Source organism: Macrobrachium rosenbergii, chromosome 48, assembly GCF_040412425.1.
Source record: "Macrobrachium rosenbergii isolate ZJJX-2024 chromosome 48, ASM4041242v1, whole genome shotgun sequence".
NCBI classification, from domain to species: Eukaryota; Metazoa; Arthropoda; class Malacostraca; order Decapoda; family Palaemonidae; genus Macrobrachium; species Macrobrachium rosenbergii.
In genome coordinates this window covers 59797048-59815841 of record NC_089788.1, presented here as the reverse complement: position 1 = coordinate 59815841, position 18794 = coordinate 59797048, and the positions used below count along the sequence as shown (strand labels likewise).

The 18794-nt window shown below is 37.0% G+C and overlaps 1 protein-coding gene across 14 annotated transcripts in view; it reads left to right on the top strand.

Moving 5' to 3' along the window:
* hpo (serine/threonine-protein kinase hippo) overlaps positions 1–18794 on the top strand; it is a 153406-nt gene that overhangs the window by 90360 nt on the left and 44252 nt on the right. For 9 of the 14 annotated variants that reach the window (XM_067091905.1, XM_067091906.1, XM_067091913.1 and 6 more), the window contains exons 2-3: positions 1697–2384; positions 6217–6258. In XM_067091905.1, the coding sequence (XP_066948006.1) occupies positions 2239–2384; positions 6217–6258 (188 nt within the window). In that variant the 5' untranslated portion in view covers positions 1697–2238. The remainder of the gene's footprint in view (positions 1–1696; positions 2385–6216; positions 6259–18794) is intronic. The other 5 variants (XM_067091908.1, XM_067091912.1, XM_067091916.1 and 2 more) reach the window with 1 other exon arrangement.

Here is an 18794-nt window from a genome sequence, read left to right as displayed (position 1 = left end):
CATAGGTCCCAGCGCTTGGCCTTTGGCCTAAAAGCTATATACTATTATAATATATTAATAATTTTAAATTTTGTTGGTTAATAACTTTCCAGGCCTTTTCCTGTTAATTATTCTGTCATTTTGAATAATAATAATAATAATAATAATAATAATATATGAAGGGAGTAGACCCTCTTTTAAACAGGTCTTATTAAAAAGGATGGCTGTATTATGCGAATTTATCTTATATAGTGTCTTTTCTATCCTCCTTATGATTCGCTTTTCAGGCTCAGCGATGTTAGTCAGTAACTGGCCGATATTCATGTTGGAAAAGGACAGTGTGCGGAATATTGGAAGTCTTTTATTAAAATATCCAATCAGAAATCGTTCGTCTGGGTTCAGGTTCTATTGTAGGTACCGTCGACATGTTTCGACCAGCTCGTTGGTCATCCTCTGGACGTGGTTGCAGAAGGTCTGGAGAAACGAGGTGCTCGCGTTGGTATTTATAGGGGAGGTCATGATCGGTGCTGAATTATGATTGGCTGCCCGGGGCATGTACCCTCGGGCGGAGCCTTCCCATCCAAGTTCTGAAAAGCGAATCATAAGGAGGATAGAAAAGACACTATATAAGATAAATTCGCATAATACAGCCATCCTTTTTAATAATAATATAATAATAATAATTGATATTGCTTGAGCAGTAGACAGTGTATGAGTACTGTTCTTTCTCTTCTCTGGAAAGCAAATACCTGTTGCTTCTTTTATTCAGTATTGATCTGGCGTTGTGCGGTGGACCGGTGGAAGGAAGGAAGAAAAGAATGTCTAAGCCCCTCAGCCTGTGCGGTTAAGTATTTGTCGCGGGCTTTTGCTGCTCTCTCTCTCTCTCTCTCTCTCTCTCTCTCTCTCTCTCTCTCTCTCTCTCTCTCTCTCTCTTATTCTAACCTAGTTTATGCTCTTTTAAATTATTAGTCTCTATCTATATTAACACATTATATATATATATATATATATATATATATACATATATATACATATATATATATATATATATATATATATATATATATATATATATATATATATATATATATATATATATATATATATATATATATATATATATTGCATACATTCACACCCACTTTCGTTTATCAGCAGGAGATCGAAGGTCTCTCACCCAAAGAGAGAGAGAGAGAGAGAGAGAGAGAGAGAGAGAGAGAGAGAGAGAGAGAGAGAGAGAGAGAGAGAGAGCATCCAAAAAAATTTAAAACTCTTCTTACAGGTCTTTCTGTATCAGAGTCTTTTGCGGGCGAACGCTTTCTGGCATTTGTAGAAGATGACATGAATATATCTGATAAAAGTTATCTTTTCTTGACTGAGGCCTGATAAAACCACTTAAAAACAAATCACCTTCATTGTATAGCACGTGGTGTACTTTTTATGTGGCGAGGAACCCAAAATGAATGCGAATGAACATAATTATTAGTATATTAATATGTAAAAGAAATGTTTTAAGATGGGGAAAAATCGTCTGGATCGTATGGTAACAGAAACAGCGGAGGATGAAGACTCAGGTTTATTCACCTGAGGTGTAAGTTGAGTGTGTATGTGTTGTAAGACTACATATTTAAGCACAGGATATACTATTTTTTTTTACTACACATAACAGACACCATTAAAATGATTTCCATTTAATGATTTATTTTCCTTGGTGTAGAGTGAATTTGAGAGAAGCATCATAACTGAAACGTGATTCAGACTGGTGGAGTCTTTGACGCTGCTTCTGATTGAAATGTATAGACTGAAATACTTTATGCCTTCTTGAGATCCAAGAGAGCACTCCACAAGAGTTTACCGGAAGATAAACTTATATAGAGACAAGAACTCGTGCTAAGCATGGACACTTGATCGTGCCATTTGGCCGAGCGAGGTGACTTTCATCTAATAAAACTTAATGGTGGGAGTTAGTGAATGAAATTGAACCCTAGAACTTGAAGGTGAATCAGGGAACATATTTTGTGGTTGTCATATAAATTGTGTTTGAGTGAGTTTCCTCTTAAAGGAACCAATCCTTTAGTGAATCTTGATTTTGGTGAATTTGACCTTGGGTGACCCTGATTTTTAATTGAAGGTGAATCTGGAAACGTACTTTACCTTTGATTTTTTGGGAATTATTGCCAAGTGTCCATTCCTCTCGGAGAAATTGGGCTTTGGTGACCTTGACCTCAATCGACCCCTTTTGAAGGGGGGTATGTGAAGATGATGGAGAGTCTGGAATTCCGGGAGAGGTTGCTCTACCCGGGCATCACCCCCACCATCCACTGCAACACTTGCAAACCCAACAGGAGGAGGTCAAGGACCCTCTCCAGTTCTCTTAGTAGCAATGGCATGGCCTCCGATAATGGGTGAGTATTTTTGTGTTCGATCCTGTTACAAGTAATGACCCGAGAAAATTGGTGTATATTAGGCCTCATTATGAGTAATTTTTTTTATCAGAAAATGGGTGAGTATTTGGGATTCAGTCCTATCAACTTGAGAATGTGATTTTAGGTCAGGGCGTGAATAATTGTTTGGTGCCCGAAAATGAACATGTATTGTGGTTCTGTCCCACTGGTGAATAGATGAGAAAACGGCTATATCAGTAGGCTTCTGTTATGACAAATGAAAATGGGTATTTTGTTCAGTCTGTTCGTCAGTAATGACTGATAAAATAGGCAGAGTAGTTTACAGTTTTGTGAATAATGGTATAATAAATGATACCTGCAAGTTTTTTTTTTATTCTGTTTTAATAGTTGTTTTGGTGTAGAACAGGTAAGAACTTTTATTCAGTCACATAAGAAATTCTGAGTGTTTGAACTAATTGAGTATACTGAATTGTTTGTGTGTTGACTTTCACCGTTAAAAGAGGAAACAAGTATTTTTTATAATAATTTGGTTTCTGTCGACAGCCCAGTGTTATTATTTACAAGAGATAGACTTCTGTTCACTTTTCATATAAAGTGGCAATAATATTTTGTATGTGTTATCAAAACCCTATTTTTATATTGACAGATCAAAGCAACTAGCAGTTGCTGTTTTATAACTTATGACATTGTAAATATTAAAGATTGTTTTTTCTACACTGAGAAATAATAATCTTGGCTTCAACGATTAATGAAGATACGGGTAATTTTATATATTTTGAAGTGTCTTTGGGTGTGTATGAATATTTAAAATGTTATTTTAAAAGTGTTGTGTTTCTTTTGCTAATTACACGTTTAAATGATGTATATATATATATATATATATATATATATATATATATATATATATATATATATATATATATATATATATATATATATATATATATATATATGTGTGTGTGTGTGTGTGTGTGTGTGTGTGTGTGTGTGTGTGTGTGTTCAATTACAGCTTATAGTTACTTTTCTCATAATTAGTACAGTGGGTCATTTTTATTAACACTGTATCACAGCCATAAATAAATCTTCATATATCATAGTTTTGCAATAACTCAAAAAGCCCATATACATATAAATTATATACATACATACATACATATAATATATATATTATATGTATGTAAGTGTATAATTTATATGTATATGGGCTTTTTGAGTTATTGCAAAACTATGATATATGAAGATTTATTTATGGCTGAGATACAGTGTTAATAAAAATGACCCACTGTACTAATTATGAGAAAAGTAACTGTAAGCCGTAATTGAATACTTAAGAAAGTAAGAAAACGTGCTTTATGAATCATGTACGCAGAACAACAACTGTTCACTGTTATTTGATACTTAAAATGATAAAATATGCTACAGTAATAATCATAATCATAATGACAGTCATATATTGCAATAGAATATTTGAGAGTAACTAAATCAAATTGTAACTATCATGACAATAACAGTGATGTAGAGGGACGCAAGATGAACTGAATAGTGATGCGGGGAGTAACTGTGAGGTGCAGTGAAACAATAATTATGAGAAAAGCGAAAGTGTTCTGTGATCATCATAGCAGGAAAAACAATGCGTTCTTTAATAGTTTTGGCAGCCCCGCGGCGGGGTAGTGCCATCAGTGCACCTCATGTGGTGCACTGTAGGCATTACTTAAGGTTCTTTGCAGAGTTCTTTCGGCCCCTAGCTGCAATCCTTTTCATTCCTTTTGCTGTATCTACGTTCATAATGTATTCCTTCCGACTTATTTTCCACGCTTTTTTCATTACAATTGAATCATAGTGTAACTGAGAGGTTTTCCTCTTGTTACACCTCTCAAACGTTTTTATTGTCAATTTCCGTTTCAGCGTCAAATGACCTCGTAGGTCCCAGCGCTTGGCCTTTGGCCAAAATTCTATGCTCTATTCCGTAAGGTAACGTGAAACAATAATTATGATAAAAGCAATAACACACTTTGATAATCATGGCAGTAAAAGAAAATTACGTTCTTGAACAATCTTGGCAGCGACAATAATATGAAATACTACAGTTAAATTGGCAATGAAAAATACCAGTGGAGTACATTATTATATCATTTAATATGACAAGATCGTACGCTACTTCTCTTGGTCTTCATTTCTTAAGCAGAAGATTTGTCGCCACAGAATTCCACCGCTGATAAGAGCGCATCCGGTGTTATATCTAGTAGTGATAGACAGACTAGGCTGGTGAAACTTTTGACGCTGAAATGAGTCTCTCTCTCTCTCTCTCTCTCTCTCTCTCTCTCTCTCTCTCTCTCTCTCTCTCTCTCTTGGAGAGTTCCTCAAGTGGGTATTTCAACAGACTACCAGCTGAAGTTGTGAATAGTCCCACTGCCAGCCACTTCAAGAATAGATTAGATAAAAGTGATCGAGGCACTTATGTCGTATTTATTTCTGTGATTTTTAAAGTGTCCCATGAAATGACTTAAAATAGGTTTTAATGAACCTCCATCCATGTAACCCCGCGTTTTCATTTGTTGTTTGTGCGTATATGTATACACTATATATATATATATATATATATATATATATATATATATATATATATATATATATATATATATATATATATATATATATATATATATATACACACACACACACACACACACACACACAGTATATATACATATTGTGTGTGTGTGTATCTTTACATACATATATTCTGTATAATCACTACTCATGAATAAATACGAAGGGAAAATTCAGAAAATACTTAGCAAGGTGAGCCCAAGACCGTGTAATCAAGAACAACCTACATTGGCACGAGTCCCTCTCTGTCTCCCTAACCTTTTCATGTTTACATCTAAATATAATACCCGAGACAGCAACCCCCCCATACATACACACAAACACATGCACACACACATGTATCTCGAACCTTCCTCCCCCAAGGTTACCTCACTGTCAACTGCAGTGCTTAAATTTGTCTGACGAGTGACTGTCCCTGCTCTGTGTCGATCGATGGTATTGATTCGACGTTTTCTCCCCTTTGGTGGGGGGGGGGGAGTGTCATCAGTACACCTCACGCGGTGCACTGTAGGCATTACTTAAGGTTTTTTGCAGCGTCCCTTAGGCCCCTAGCTGCAGCCTCTTTCATTCCCTTTACTGTACCCCCGTTCATTTTCTCTTTCTGCCACCTTACTTTCCACCTTCTCCTAAGAATTGTTTCGTAGTGCAACTGCGACGTTTTTCTCCTGTTACACCTTTCATACCCCCTATACTCTCAATTTTCCTTTTAGCAGTGAATGACCTCATAGGTCCCAGTGCTTGGCCTTTGGCCTAAATCTTATGTTCCTGTCCTGACCTATCGACGTTTTCTGTCACGATATGTGAGAGAGTCGATGCTTGAGGCGGACGTTGTTATTGCTGATTGTGCTCTTGCCACACTGTCCAAACGACGCTAATAGTTAGAGAGGTCGGGACTTGAAAGCACCGTCCCGAAGCGAATCATAATCCTTGGCACGTTACGTATCGTTTCGAAGCTCAGGCTTGGAAAGCTAACTTTCTGCATATTCTTACGAAGGAAGGCCCAGTGGTTCTGACGATGTCACAGAGTTAGACTTGGTAGAGTATATGGATGGGCATTGGATTTATTAATAATAATATTATTACTAGTAATTTAAATTCTCAGGGATTATTTTGAAGTGTTCCGGTTTAAAGGAGTGAGAATCCATTGTTTGTATTTTTATTGGTGTTATTACATTTGTTGTTGTCATCATTTAATGGATTGTCTTTTTTCTTTACCTTTCAGCGAGTCGCACAACAAACACAGCGAAGAACAGAATGAGAATGGGTAAGTTTCCCTCCCGATTTTCATTTTGCTCTGAATGAAACAAGCACCATTTAATTTAGATCATTCTTATAACTGTATTCCGCGAGATAGAAGCTAGGTGTTGCGAATAGTTGCGAGTCACTTTGATTCCTTCTGTTTATGAAAGTATTGAATTATAGGATACATTTTGGGGCTTCGGATAACGCTTTGTAGGGGGCAGCAACTCTAGGATGGCTGCAGTTTCGTTTTATTTTCCAAGGGACTGGCATTACATATCTTTATTTGCACAGGCCTGACACAAAGTAGGTGTGAAAGAAAAGATAGGGTATCTTTTAGTTCTGGAACATTGTTCAAAGTGACTTCTGTGTAGAAAGGTGAATGAAAGATCCTGTCTTGTGGATAGAAAGAGAATTTTCAATTTGGCGAAAGGAACCAGAACATGAAATAGTTAAGGCTAGGGACCAAGTTGAACCAGGAACGATGTGGCCAGCATACAGCTATAGGAATCAGTATCTTGAAAAAATTTAACGCCAGTGAAATTAGACGTTTGATATTTCTTAGCATATTTATTCCTTTGTAATGTTTCAGTAAGATAGTTTTTTTTATCTCATCAAGCAGAAAATGGTTGGATTTTGATAAAGAAATAGGGAGAAACTGTATCTTGGACTTGTTGGACCTGATAAATTGGAAGAGACTGTATCTTGGACTTTTAGACCTGATAGAATATTGATGTGTGTGGCATTTTGAATTTTGATCTCTGCAAAGCCGCTTAATTATCCAATTTTTGACCCAGCTGTTTTGGACGATTTCGTTTTTAAATAGAAGTGTTGGACGGCAGAGTAAAAAAAAAAAAAAAATTGGCTGAAAGTTTTTTGGAGATACTGAACGTAGAGGACAGTACTGCCCTAAAATGGAAGACTGCAGTATCTGCGAAAATACACATCTGAGCAAAATGGTAGATACTGCAGTTTTCCCTTGCCTTACTACTGATTTTGCAGATACTGCAAATGGGACCCCCTAAATACTCGTGGAAACCATTGAAGAATCATTCTGAAACTGCAGTAACTTGTGTATTTTGTGTTTCACGAGCCCAGTAGGTGGCATATCTCAATTTCGAAAATTTTGAGATACTGCAGTTTTCCATTTAGTAATGCTGTCAAGACAGAAGATGTACTGTAGAGGGTTGAGGCATTTTGTAAACATGCTTAGGAGAGGAGGTCAAATGAAAAAGGCCACTGATGATGTAGGGGAAAATAGACTACTGTACAACGGTAAAGAGCACCACTAGACGTTGGAAAGTGACCAGATGTTGCTCAGTCAACATCAGCAGATGTAGAATGACTAGCTGAAATGCCTACGGGTTTACAGAGGGGGAACCAAGTCATGGAAAGGGAGTGGATTTTAAGAGAGTGATATCAGTTTGTTGAATCATGCCTGGGAGATGTCAGGAGGAAATACTTTTTAAGGCACACTTATAGGATGAGAAAACGTTAGTAAGGAGGAGTCGCATTAATATAAAGTATAGAGTTGTTTAATTTTTAATTGATATGAACTGGCTGAACCATTAGTTGTTTCTGTAAGGAAGGCGAAATGCAAGAGTTAAGCATTCAGCAAGAATCAGTGGCATTGGAATGGCCAACTGCAGAGTTAGCCGAAAAGCAAAAGCAGCTACAGAACCACCGGAACGTTGTGTTGGCAGAAGTTAAATATAGTAACGGGAGAGAACCAGAAATGACGCAACGCACTTGACAGTAACAGGATGTTAGGTTTCCTCTAATTTGAGGATAAATTTTCATAGAGAAAAACAGTGACTTGTAGACGTTGCAAAGGAAGTGCGAGGAACAGGACGAGGATTGTCTTGGCATGACTGATACACACTGAGACACAGAAGGTCCACTCCCCTCCTGTTTTTGGGTTGCTGAGGTACAGGAGTCTTCAAACTCAAGTTCTTCGTATTGGGGTAGTGCCTTCAGTGTACCTCACGTAGTGCACTGTAGGCATTACTTCAGGTTCTTTGCCGCGCCCCTTCTGCTCGTAACTGCAACCTTTTTCATTCCTTTTACTGTACCTCCGTCCATAATCTCTTTTCCGTCTGACTTTCCACCCTCTCCTAACAATTGTTTCACAATGCAACTGCGAGGTTTTCCTGTTACCCCTTTCAAACCTCCTGTCACTTTCCGTTCAGCACTGAATGACCTCATATGTCCCAGCGCTTGGCCTTTGGCCTAAATTCTATATTTCAGTTCCAATTCAAACTCAAGTCCTGTAGTAAAGGAGGCTTTAGCAAGCAAGTGAAATGTGCATTGGCTCTAAGGTCGTGATTTCATCAGCTTGACGTTGTGAAAGAACCCGGTTGGGAACAAGAACAGTAGTCCTTACAATCATTTGCAAAGAAAGGTTTTCATGTTTTCCATATAACAATAGAGGTGTTTAGGAAAAGACTTGAGTTATGAGGCAAAGCCACATGATACCCCGTCGTGGGTTACTGCCGTCAGTGCAACTCTCGAGGTACATTGTAGGCATTACTTAAGGTTCTTTGCAGCGTCCCCCCTTTTAATCCTTTTACGGTAACACTGTTTATATTCTTTTGCTTCCGTCCTACTTTCCACCCTCTCCTAACAATATTTTCATAGTGTAATTGCGAGGTTTTCCTCCTGGTACACCTCTAAAACCTACACTCTCATTTCCCTTTCAGCGCTGATTGACCGAGCGCTTGGCCTTTGGCCAGAATTTTATATTTCAAAGCCACATGATATGACGTACTAAGGAATTGATGTTAATCAATTGGAGAATATTGACTACCAGGCCTTGACAATGAGGAACTTTGGTTTTGAATAGGTTGTTCCATGATGTTAAAACAAAGAGAGAGCGTGTTGAATAGGTTGTTCCTTGATGTTATAACGAAAACCGAGGTTTTGAATAGGTTGTTCCATGATGTTAAAACAAAAAGCAAGGGTTTTGAATAGGTTGTTCCATGATGTTAAAACGAAAAGCGAGGGTTTTGAATAGGTTGTTCCATGATGTTAAAACAAAAAGCGAGGGTTTTGAATAGGTTGTTCCATGATGTTAAAACAAAGAGCGAGGGTTTTGAATAGGTTGTTTTGATGTTAAAACAAAACCGGTTTTGAATAGGTTGTTCCATGATGTTTAAAACAGGGTTTTGAAGGTTGTTCCATGATGTTAAAACAAAAAGCGAGGATTTTGAATAGGTTGTTCCATGATGTTAAAACAAAAAGGTTGTTCCATGATGTTAAAACAAAAGCGAGGATTTTGAATAGGTTGTTCCATGATGTTAAAACAAAGGGTCGTTCTGTGATGTTAAAACAAAAGCGAGGTTTTGAATAGGTTGCGTTTTGAGGGTTTTGAATAGGTTGTTCCATGATGTTAAAACAAAAAGCGAGGGTTTTGAATGTTTTATGTTAAAACGAAAAAGGTTGTTCCATGATGTTTTTTGAGGGTTTTGAATAGGTTGTTCCATGATGTTAAAACAAAAGTTTAGGGTTTTGAATAGGTTGTTCCATGATGTTAAAAAAAAGCGAGCTAAGGTTTTGAATAGGTTGTTCCATGATGTTAAAACAAAAGCGAGGGTTTTGAATAGGTTGTTCCATGATGTTAAAACAAAAGCGGGTTTTGAATAGGTTGTTCCATGATGTTAAAACGATGGGTTTTGAATAGGTTGTTCCATGATGTTAAAACAAAAGCGAGGGTTTTGAATAGGTTGTTCCATGATGTTAAAACAAAAAGCGAGGGTTTTGAATAGGTTGTTCCATGATGTTAAAACAAAAGCGAGGTTTTGGATTTTGAATAGGTTGTTTTGAAAATAGGGTTTTGTTCCATGATGTTAAAAAAAGCGAGGGTTTTGAATAGGTTGTTCCATGATGTTTGAAAAAGTTTTTGAATAGTTGGTTTTGAATAGGTTTTTGTTCCATGATGGGTTTTGAATAGGTTGTTCCATGATGTTAAAACAAAAAAGCGAGGGTTTTGAATAGGTTGTTCCATGATGTTAAAACAAAAGCTTTAGGTTTTGAATGTTGATTCCATGTTGTTCAATGATGTTAAAACAAAAAGCGAGGGTTTTGAATAGGTTGTTCCATGATGTTAAAACAAAAAGCGAGGGTTTTGAATAGGTTGTTCCATGATGTTAAAACGAAAAGCGAGGGTTTTGAATAGGTTGTTCCATGATGTTAAAACGAAAAGCGAGGGTTTTGAATAGGTTGTTCCATGATGTTAAAACAAAAGCGAGGGTTTTGAATAGGTTGTTCCATGATGTTAAAACAAAAAGCGAGGGTTTTGAATAGGTTGTTCCATGATGTTAAAACAAAAAGCGAGGGTTTTGAATAGGTTGTTCCATGATGTTAAAACAAAAAGCGAGGGTTTTGAATAGGTTGTTCCATGATGTTAAACGAAAAGTGAGGGTTTTGAATAGGTTGTTCCGTGATGTTAAAACAAAAGAGGGTTTTGAATAGGTTGTTCCATGATGTTAAAACAAAAGCGAGGTTTTGAATAGGTTGTTCCATGATGTTAAAACAAAAAAGGGTTTGAATAGGTTGTTCCATGATGTTAAAACAAAAGCGAGGGTTTTGAATAGGTTGTTCCATGATGTTAAAACAAAAGCGAGGGTTTTGAGGTTGTTTTGTTAAAACAAAAAGGGTTTTGAATAGGTTGTTCCATGATGTTAAAACAAAAGCGAGGGTTTTGAATAGGTTGTTCCATGATGTTAAAACAAAAGCGAGGGTTTTGAATAGGTTGTTCCATGATGTTAAAAAAGCGAGGGTTTTGAATAGAGTTGTTCCATGATGTTAAAACAAAAGCGAGGGTTTTGAATGTTCCATGGTTAAAACAAAAAGCGAGGGTTTTTGTTCCATGATGTTAAAACAAAAAGCGAGGGTTTTGAATAGGCTGTTCCACGATGGTAAAACGAAAAGCGAGGGTTTTGAATGGGTTGTTCCATGGTGTTAAAACGAAAAGCGAGGGTTTTGAATAGGTTGTTCCATGATGTTAAAACGAAAAGCGAGGGTTTTGAATAGGTTGTTCCATGATGTTAAAACAAAAAGCGAGGATTTTGAATAGGTTGTTCCATGATGTTAAAACAAAAGCGAGGGTTTTGAATAGGTTGTTCCATGATGTTAAAGCGAGGGTTTTGTAGGTCGTTCTGTGATGTTAAAAACGAAAAGCGAGGGTTTTGAATAGGTTGTTCCATGATGTTAAAACAAAAAGCGAGGGTTTTGAATAGGTTGTTCCATGATGTTAAAGTGAAAAGCGAGGGTTTTGAATAGGTCGTTCTGTGATGTTAAAGCTGAGGGTTTTGAATAGGTTGTTCCATGATGTTAAAACAAAAGTGGGTTTTGAATAGGTTGTTCCATGATGTTAAAACAAAAAAGCGAGGGTTTTGAATAGGTTGTTCCATGATGTTAAAAGGGTTTTGAATAGGTTGTTCCATGATGTTAGGGTTTTGAATAGGTTGTTCCATGATGTTAAACAAAAGCGAGGGTTTTGAATAGGTTGTTCCATGATGTTAAAACAAAAAGCGAGGGTTTTGAATAGGTTGTTCCATGATGTTAAAACAAAAAGCGAGGATTTTGAATAGGTTGTTCCATGATGTTAAAACAAAAAGCGAGGGTTTTGAATAGGTTGTTCCATGAAGTTAAAGTGAAAAGCGAGGGTTTTGAATAGGTCGTTCCGTGATGTTAAAAACGAAAAGCGAGGGTTTTGAATAGGTTGTTCCATGATGTTAAAACAAAAAGCGAGGATTTTGAATAGGTTGTTCCATGATGTTAAAACAAATAGTTATGAAAATGAGGGTTTTGAACAGACTCTTTAGGTTTTGAATAGAGTTGTTCGGGCTTGATGTTAAAACAAAAGCGAGTTTTGAATAGGTTTTTGAATGGGTTTTGTCATTCCGTGATGTTAAAACAAAAAGCGAGGGTTTTGAATAGGTTGTTCCATGATGTTAAAAAAACAATTTTGAAAGGTTGTTCCATGAGGGTTTTGAATAGGTTGTTCCATGATGGTAAAACGAAAATCGAGGGTTTTGAATAGGTTGTTCCATGTTGTTAAAACGAAAAGCGAGGGTTTTGGGTTTTGTTAAAATAGGTTTTGAATAGGTTGTTCCATGATGTTAAAACAAAAGAGGGTTTTGAATAGCGTTTTGAGGGTTTTGAATAGGTTGTTCCATGATGTTAAAAACAAAAGCGAGGGTTTTGAATAGGCGAGGGTTTTGAATAGGTCGTTCCGTGATGTTAAAAGAAAAAGCGAGGGTTTTGAATAGGTTGTTCCATGTTAAAACGAAAAGCGAGGGTTTTGAATAGGTCCATGATGTTCCATGATGTTAAAACGAAATGCGAGGGTTTTGAATAGGTCGTTCCTTGATGTTAAAACGAAAACAGGGTTTTGAATAGGGCATTGAATAGGTTTTGTTCCATGATGTTAAAACGAAAAGGTTGTTCCATGAGTTAAATTGAATAGGTTTTTGTTCCATGATGTTAAAACGAAAAGCGAGGGTTTTGAATAGGTCGTTCCATGATGTTAAAACGAAAAGCGAGGGTTTTGAATAGGTCGTTCCGTGATGTTAAAAACGAAAAACGAGGGTTTTGAATAGGTTGTTCCATGAAGTTAAAACGAAAAGCGAGGGTTTTGAATAGGTCGTTCCATGATGTTAAAACGAAATGCGAGGGTTTTGAATAGGTCGTCCTTTGATGTTAAAACGAAAAGCGAGGACATTGAATAGGTTGTTCCATGATGTTAAAACGAAAAGCGAGGGCATTGAATAGGTTGTTCCATGATGTTAAAACGAAAAGCGAGGGCATTGAATAGGTCGTTCCGTGATGTTAAAACGAAAAGCGAGGGCATTGAATAGGTTGTTCCATGATGTTAAAACGAAAAGCGAGGGCATTGAATAGGTTGTTCCATGATGTTAAAACGAAAAGCGAGGGCTTCGTTACTCGCCACATCAGTGTTGCTTGAATTTCCACAAGTGTGTTGTAAATTATAGGCTTGGACAGGGTAGAATCTTGCATGTGGGTGGGGACTTCATAGAGTGCGTTGATATCAGGATTGTAATTCAAAGAGTTCATAGTGTTGACTCTTTCATGTGGAACAAATTGTACCAGCCAATATTTTGATTATCAAGCTTCTACAGAGGAGAAGGCACAAGTGGAAAAAGGGAGGAATAGGGCTCACAGATGAAAACTTTAGGAAAGGGCTTCATTTGAAGTCAAAACGAAAGCAATGAGGAAAAAAATAGTGAAATTAAAAAAGAAATCGCTTAAGTAATGAGCGTTGTACAAGAGAGAGAGAGAGAGAGAGAGAGAGAGAGAGAGAGAGAGAGAGAGAGAGAGAGAGAGAGAGAGAGGGACTCACTTGCCTTAATTGCAAGCGCAAGACCATCTATTTCCTTGATGCATTTTAATCATGCACTGGATGTCTCGAGGGGGTATTGGACCCACTGATTTGTTGATGTGCGCATCTGTCACGGAGGTTTTGACTCTCTCTCTCTCTCTCTCTCTCTCTCTCTCTCTCTCTCTCTCTCGTAGATCAGACTACTTTTTAATCTCCTGACCAAGAAGGGAAGGAACTGCACGAGTCTGTTTCCATAAAAAAAATCCAAAGGCTTCTGTTGCCGTAAGCAGGGAATCGAATACGTGGTTGTTAGTTGACTGGTGTTAAAACAGACGAGAGAGAACTCAACCTTCCGTCTAATGCCGTGCTATTCATGGTATAAATTGATATCTGTCCTTTGGCTCTCGTTTAAGATGCCACGGTGATGGAATGGGAAACTTGATTGAGAGAGAGAGAGAGAGAGAGAGAGAGAGAGAGAGAGAGAGAGAGAGAGAGAGAGAGAGAGAGAGAGAGAGAGATTAGATCTGCTACTCGTGAATTACAAAAAATGTTAGGGTAAACACATCCGCTTTAGCTTGAGAGTAATGGCTTTTCATGTATAGTTTCAGAGCAGTGGCGTTTCATGTGTGTGCATTTTCCTTTCGGAAATGGCAATGGCGGCCTCCAAAGTCCGTGTATAATTTTATTTCCCTGCCAGTTCGGTCCGCTGTCATACCTCAGGGGAGATGTTGTATCATAATGAGGTCAGTGTCCTTCCGGCGTGAAGCAATGTTGAATTAAATAAAGCAGATATGAAGTCCACTCGTTATTCATATGCTGAGGGAGGTTGTTACCAGCAGGGAAGATTGCATTACGTGACCGGTAATTATTGTAGTACGTATATATACAGTATTCAGGGAATGACGTTATATCACAGCTGAGAGAGAGAGAGAGAGAGAGAGAGAGAGAGAGAGAGAGAGAGAGAGAGAGAGAGAGAGAGAGAGAGAGAGAGCAAAAACTTTCAAAATAGAGTCTTCGGGAACACATTTTAAGTCCAGCATTACGTGAAGAGTACAGCATTTGCTGATACGGCAAGACGGCAAGTCCCGACCCTTGGGACGTTATGGCCACCAAATTGCCTTCATTCTGCAGACTAGTATATGGATGACACTGGCTGCAACACCTTTCATTCCTCTTACTGTACCTCCATTCATATTCTCTATCTTCCATCTTACTTTCCACCCTCTTCCAGTGCAAATGCGAGGTTTTCCTCCTGTTACACCTTTGTAACCCTTCTCTCAATTTTCCTTTCAGCGCTGAATGACCTCATAGGTCCCAGCGCTTGGCCTTCGACCTAAAATGTATATTCTGTTATATGGATGAGCATTGCGTTGTATTATAAGGAGATTGTTTGTATTTTACCTATTAACTAAGTTTCTGCCTAGCTTGGCGTAAAACGTGACAATGTGATATGTATATTGTCGGTGAGTCAGAACAATCTTTGTTGATAACGAAACAAGACCCCCAGACTGTAATGGGATCTGTAACGAAAGAGGGAATGGTCAAAGGTATGAATGAAAAAAAAAACGTGGTCGAATATGGGAAAGATGAAAGTTACGGCAAAAAAGAAACAAGTTTCAAAAGACATGTTTTCACCGATGAATTTGCTGTTGAGAGTTGAAGAAAGAAAGTTTTTCGAGAACAGGGAAATAGAAAGTAGATGAAGCTGAAGGAAATGAACGTGAATGAAATTTATTTGTGTGTTCATGCTAATAGATTTCAGGGCGCCAGAAAGTCTGAACGGTGAGGAAACGTGGCATTGGCAAGAGCAGCACATATAAGACTGGCAGCTGCAATATGTATTGTTATTATCATTGTTATCCAGAAGCCCACAGGGGCCATTGACTTGAAATTCAAGCTTCCTAAGAATATGGTGTTCTTTAGGAAGAAGTAACGGAAGGTAATGGGAAGTATAGAAAGTTATTAGAAAACCAGATGAATTAATAAATTAATGAAAATTTATGTAAAATTTTGGTATGAGGGTAGTAATGCATAGCATCTTCACTTGAACTTCTGAAGTTCCAACTGCACGACATCCTTTGAGAGGGTGTTCCACAGTCTAACTGTGTGAGGAATAAAGGACCTCTGGAACTGAGAAGTTCAACAACGAGGCACATTTGCTGGTTGCTCTCGGCAGAGAAAGGGGAATCAGGGATCAGCTGTGAATGTGAAAGATCTCTCTTAAAATGCACCCTATGAAAAAGTGACAAACAAGAGACTGTTACCATTTATTTGGAATCGCCAAACCTGTTGCCAAATTTACAAAACAACGTGGCACGTGTGTGACAGACCTTTGAATGTCTTTGAAAAAACCCTAAGGCTATTATTATAAGATTGTAGTTTTTTTTTTTTTTTTTTTTTTTAATTTCCAGGTATTTTAACCTCCGTCCTATTCCGCCCTGCTTAGGATTTGTCTTCAGTCCATTTCTTCTCCACAATCTATGAACAATAACATATTTTTCTTATTTCTTACAAAGATTTGCCGTTCTGTGTGTAGCCCATTTATAAATATTTAACATTTTCGTCTTGATAATTAATGTTAATGAGGACATGAGAGTATCTTGATTACTTTGTAAAATGGTGACGTGGAATGTGATATTTTTGTTCTTCCAACAGAGAGAGAGAGAGAGAGAGAGAGAGAGAGAGAGAGAGAGAGAGAGAGAGAGAGAGAAATCTGTTTGTGTACGACTGCTTGTTTTCTCACTCGTTCAACTTACTATATGTTATGCTTTATTCCATATTTCCTTGCTTACCAATTTATTCATTACGTATGATATTAAGAACTCAAGATATTTGTAGAAAGGGGAAATGCCTCCAAACATACCGTGACCATAGAAAGTGGCCCCTGGAGACAGTCTTGAGCTGCTTATCCGTGGATTTAAAGGCACGTGGAGCTGTTTGAAATATTGGCAACAGCACCAAAATGAGATGCCATGTTGATAGAAAATCTGATTCTGTTTCTTGTTGTTGCATAAAAAAAACTTTATCAATCGTGAACCTACGTAATTGAACTAGAATTCTGCGTAACGAAAAAGACGATATTTTATAGGCCTATCTGTATTGGGAGAAATGGTTTTATCTATGTTTTGTTATAGATTTGGCAGATATGCGGAGATTAAACACGCGTGGAGAGGACCCAAACAGCCACACCGGAGATCTCATTTCATTCTGGTTTTACTATAGCAACTTTTAAGAAACAGGTGCCATGCTAAACAAATGCAAAATTATCAGTGTTTGTACGTGGTCAGAAGTTGCTCTGCTTTGGACTTGCTCTTGATTTTTATTGTTTTGAAAGGAAAGCTTCTGTTCTGGAAGCTATGGAAGAAGGTAAACTGGTGAACAGTAGTGTATAATACAGAAACAGTATGTTGTTTCTGTTATCATGGTTAGAGAGAGAGAGAGAGAGAGAGAGAGAGAGAGAGAGAGAGCTTGGAGGAAGGAGGAGAGGAATACCCAACAAAAATCCTGCATAGTTGGAATTGAAAGAGGTTTATAGAGCGGAAGGGCCTGAACATTTAGCGTATAAGTATGTTTCAGCGTAGTAGAGATGAATTGTGAAGTTTATGTGCGTTTGATATGTTGCTGATGAGCTTTTTGTAGATATTTTGTAGATATTTGGAGTGTTTTATATATATATATATATATATATATATATATATATATGTGTGTGTGTGTGTGTGTGTGTGTGTGTGAGTATATTATATATATATATATATATATATATATATATATATATATATATATATATATATATATATATATATTATATATATATATATATATATATATATATATATATATATATATATATATATATATATATATATATATATATATATATATATATATATATATATATATATTTTCTTTCGTGTGCTCATTGAATTCTCGTTTATTCTCGCCTGGTCTTAAATGATATAACAAGGAAGCGAGGTAACCACGTTCATTGCATGTGGACTCTCTCCTTAGGTGTTTAAACATAAATATATTATGATAGTGATATGTGGTGTGATCAATGAGCTGTTCGCGTCACAAGTAAATCATGTTTTATTTATTGGTGACCTCGGTGAATCTTTCAACGACAGGATCTGTACTTTACATTACAGCGTAGTCCACAATCACGTGTGCTTTTAATTACATTTATATAACACGTGCGTGGCTTACACATTCCATTCAGTAAAAAGTTGCATCCCGGGAGCCTTGTGAAAGTGCAGAGTGCCTTGTCAGGTGTTGAAAACAGGTTCTGCACGCATTATATGGGAGTGGATGGATGGTTGGTTCTTCAGTGCTGAATTTTCGACGAGCTGTTCTAGTGAGAATGGAGTTTAATTCAGTACTTTCGATTTTCGATTGAAAATAGGCATATCTGCAGAAAGTTTTAAAACACTGATACTGTGTCACTGACAACTTGGGTGAAATTGTGTTTTACGCGAATATTTTATATATTTTATTTTCTCCTTTTTTACTGAATTATTCGAATTGTTGTCACTTACTGACGAGATTTTATTGTTAGATTGTATATAATTATTGGGAGTATTTTACTTCTGATGTTTTACTGGCATTTCGAAGTTTCACTACCTTGAGTGGACTAGGATTTGAAATAAATTTATCTTTTACAGATTTTTACAATAAACTAGTTAACTGGTTTGATACATTTACCATACTGGTTTTTTTTTTTTTTTTATTTAATCGGATGCATGGCTTTGTCTAGCAACGTTTTGTTTCCCATAGTGTTCGTATAATACTGTTTTATGAATTCTTTTGTCCATTGTTCAAGTTTCAAGATATTATGCACACTTCCTTTTAATTGTCTCTCCGGATTTTAACCGGAACAGTTTTTGTACCTCGTGGTCATTCCATTCACTTTGCCTTGCGAGGCCCTCTGGAACCTGTCGTCTGTTTGTTCATTCAGTTGAATGGATCCCATTTTTGCTGCTATATGATTGGATTACATTTTTCCTACCCAGGATACAAAGACTGGCAAAGTTGCGCAAATTTAGAAAAAGAGAAGAAAATGTTTACTTGAAAAATAGAAAAAGAGAGAAAAATGTTTACTTGAAAAATAAGTTGATATTTACCAGTAGATCTTAAGGAGAAATTGTTCACCTGAAAAATTAATTGATTTTTACCAGTAGATATTGAGTAGAAATTGCCCTTTTTGTCCTTACGCTATAGAGAAG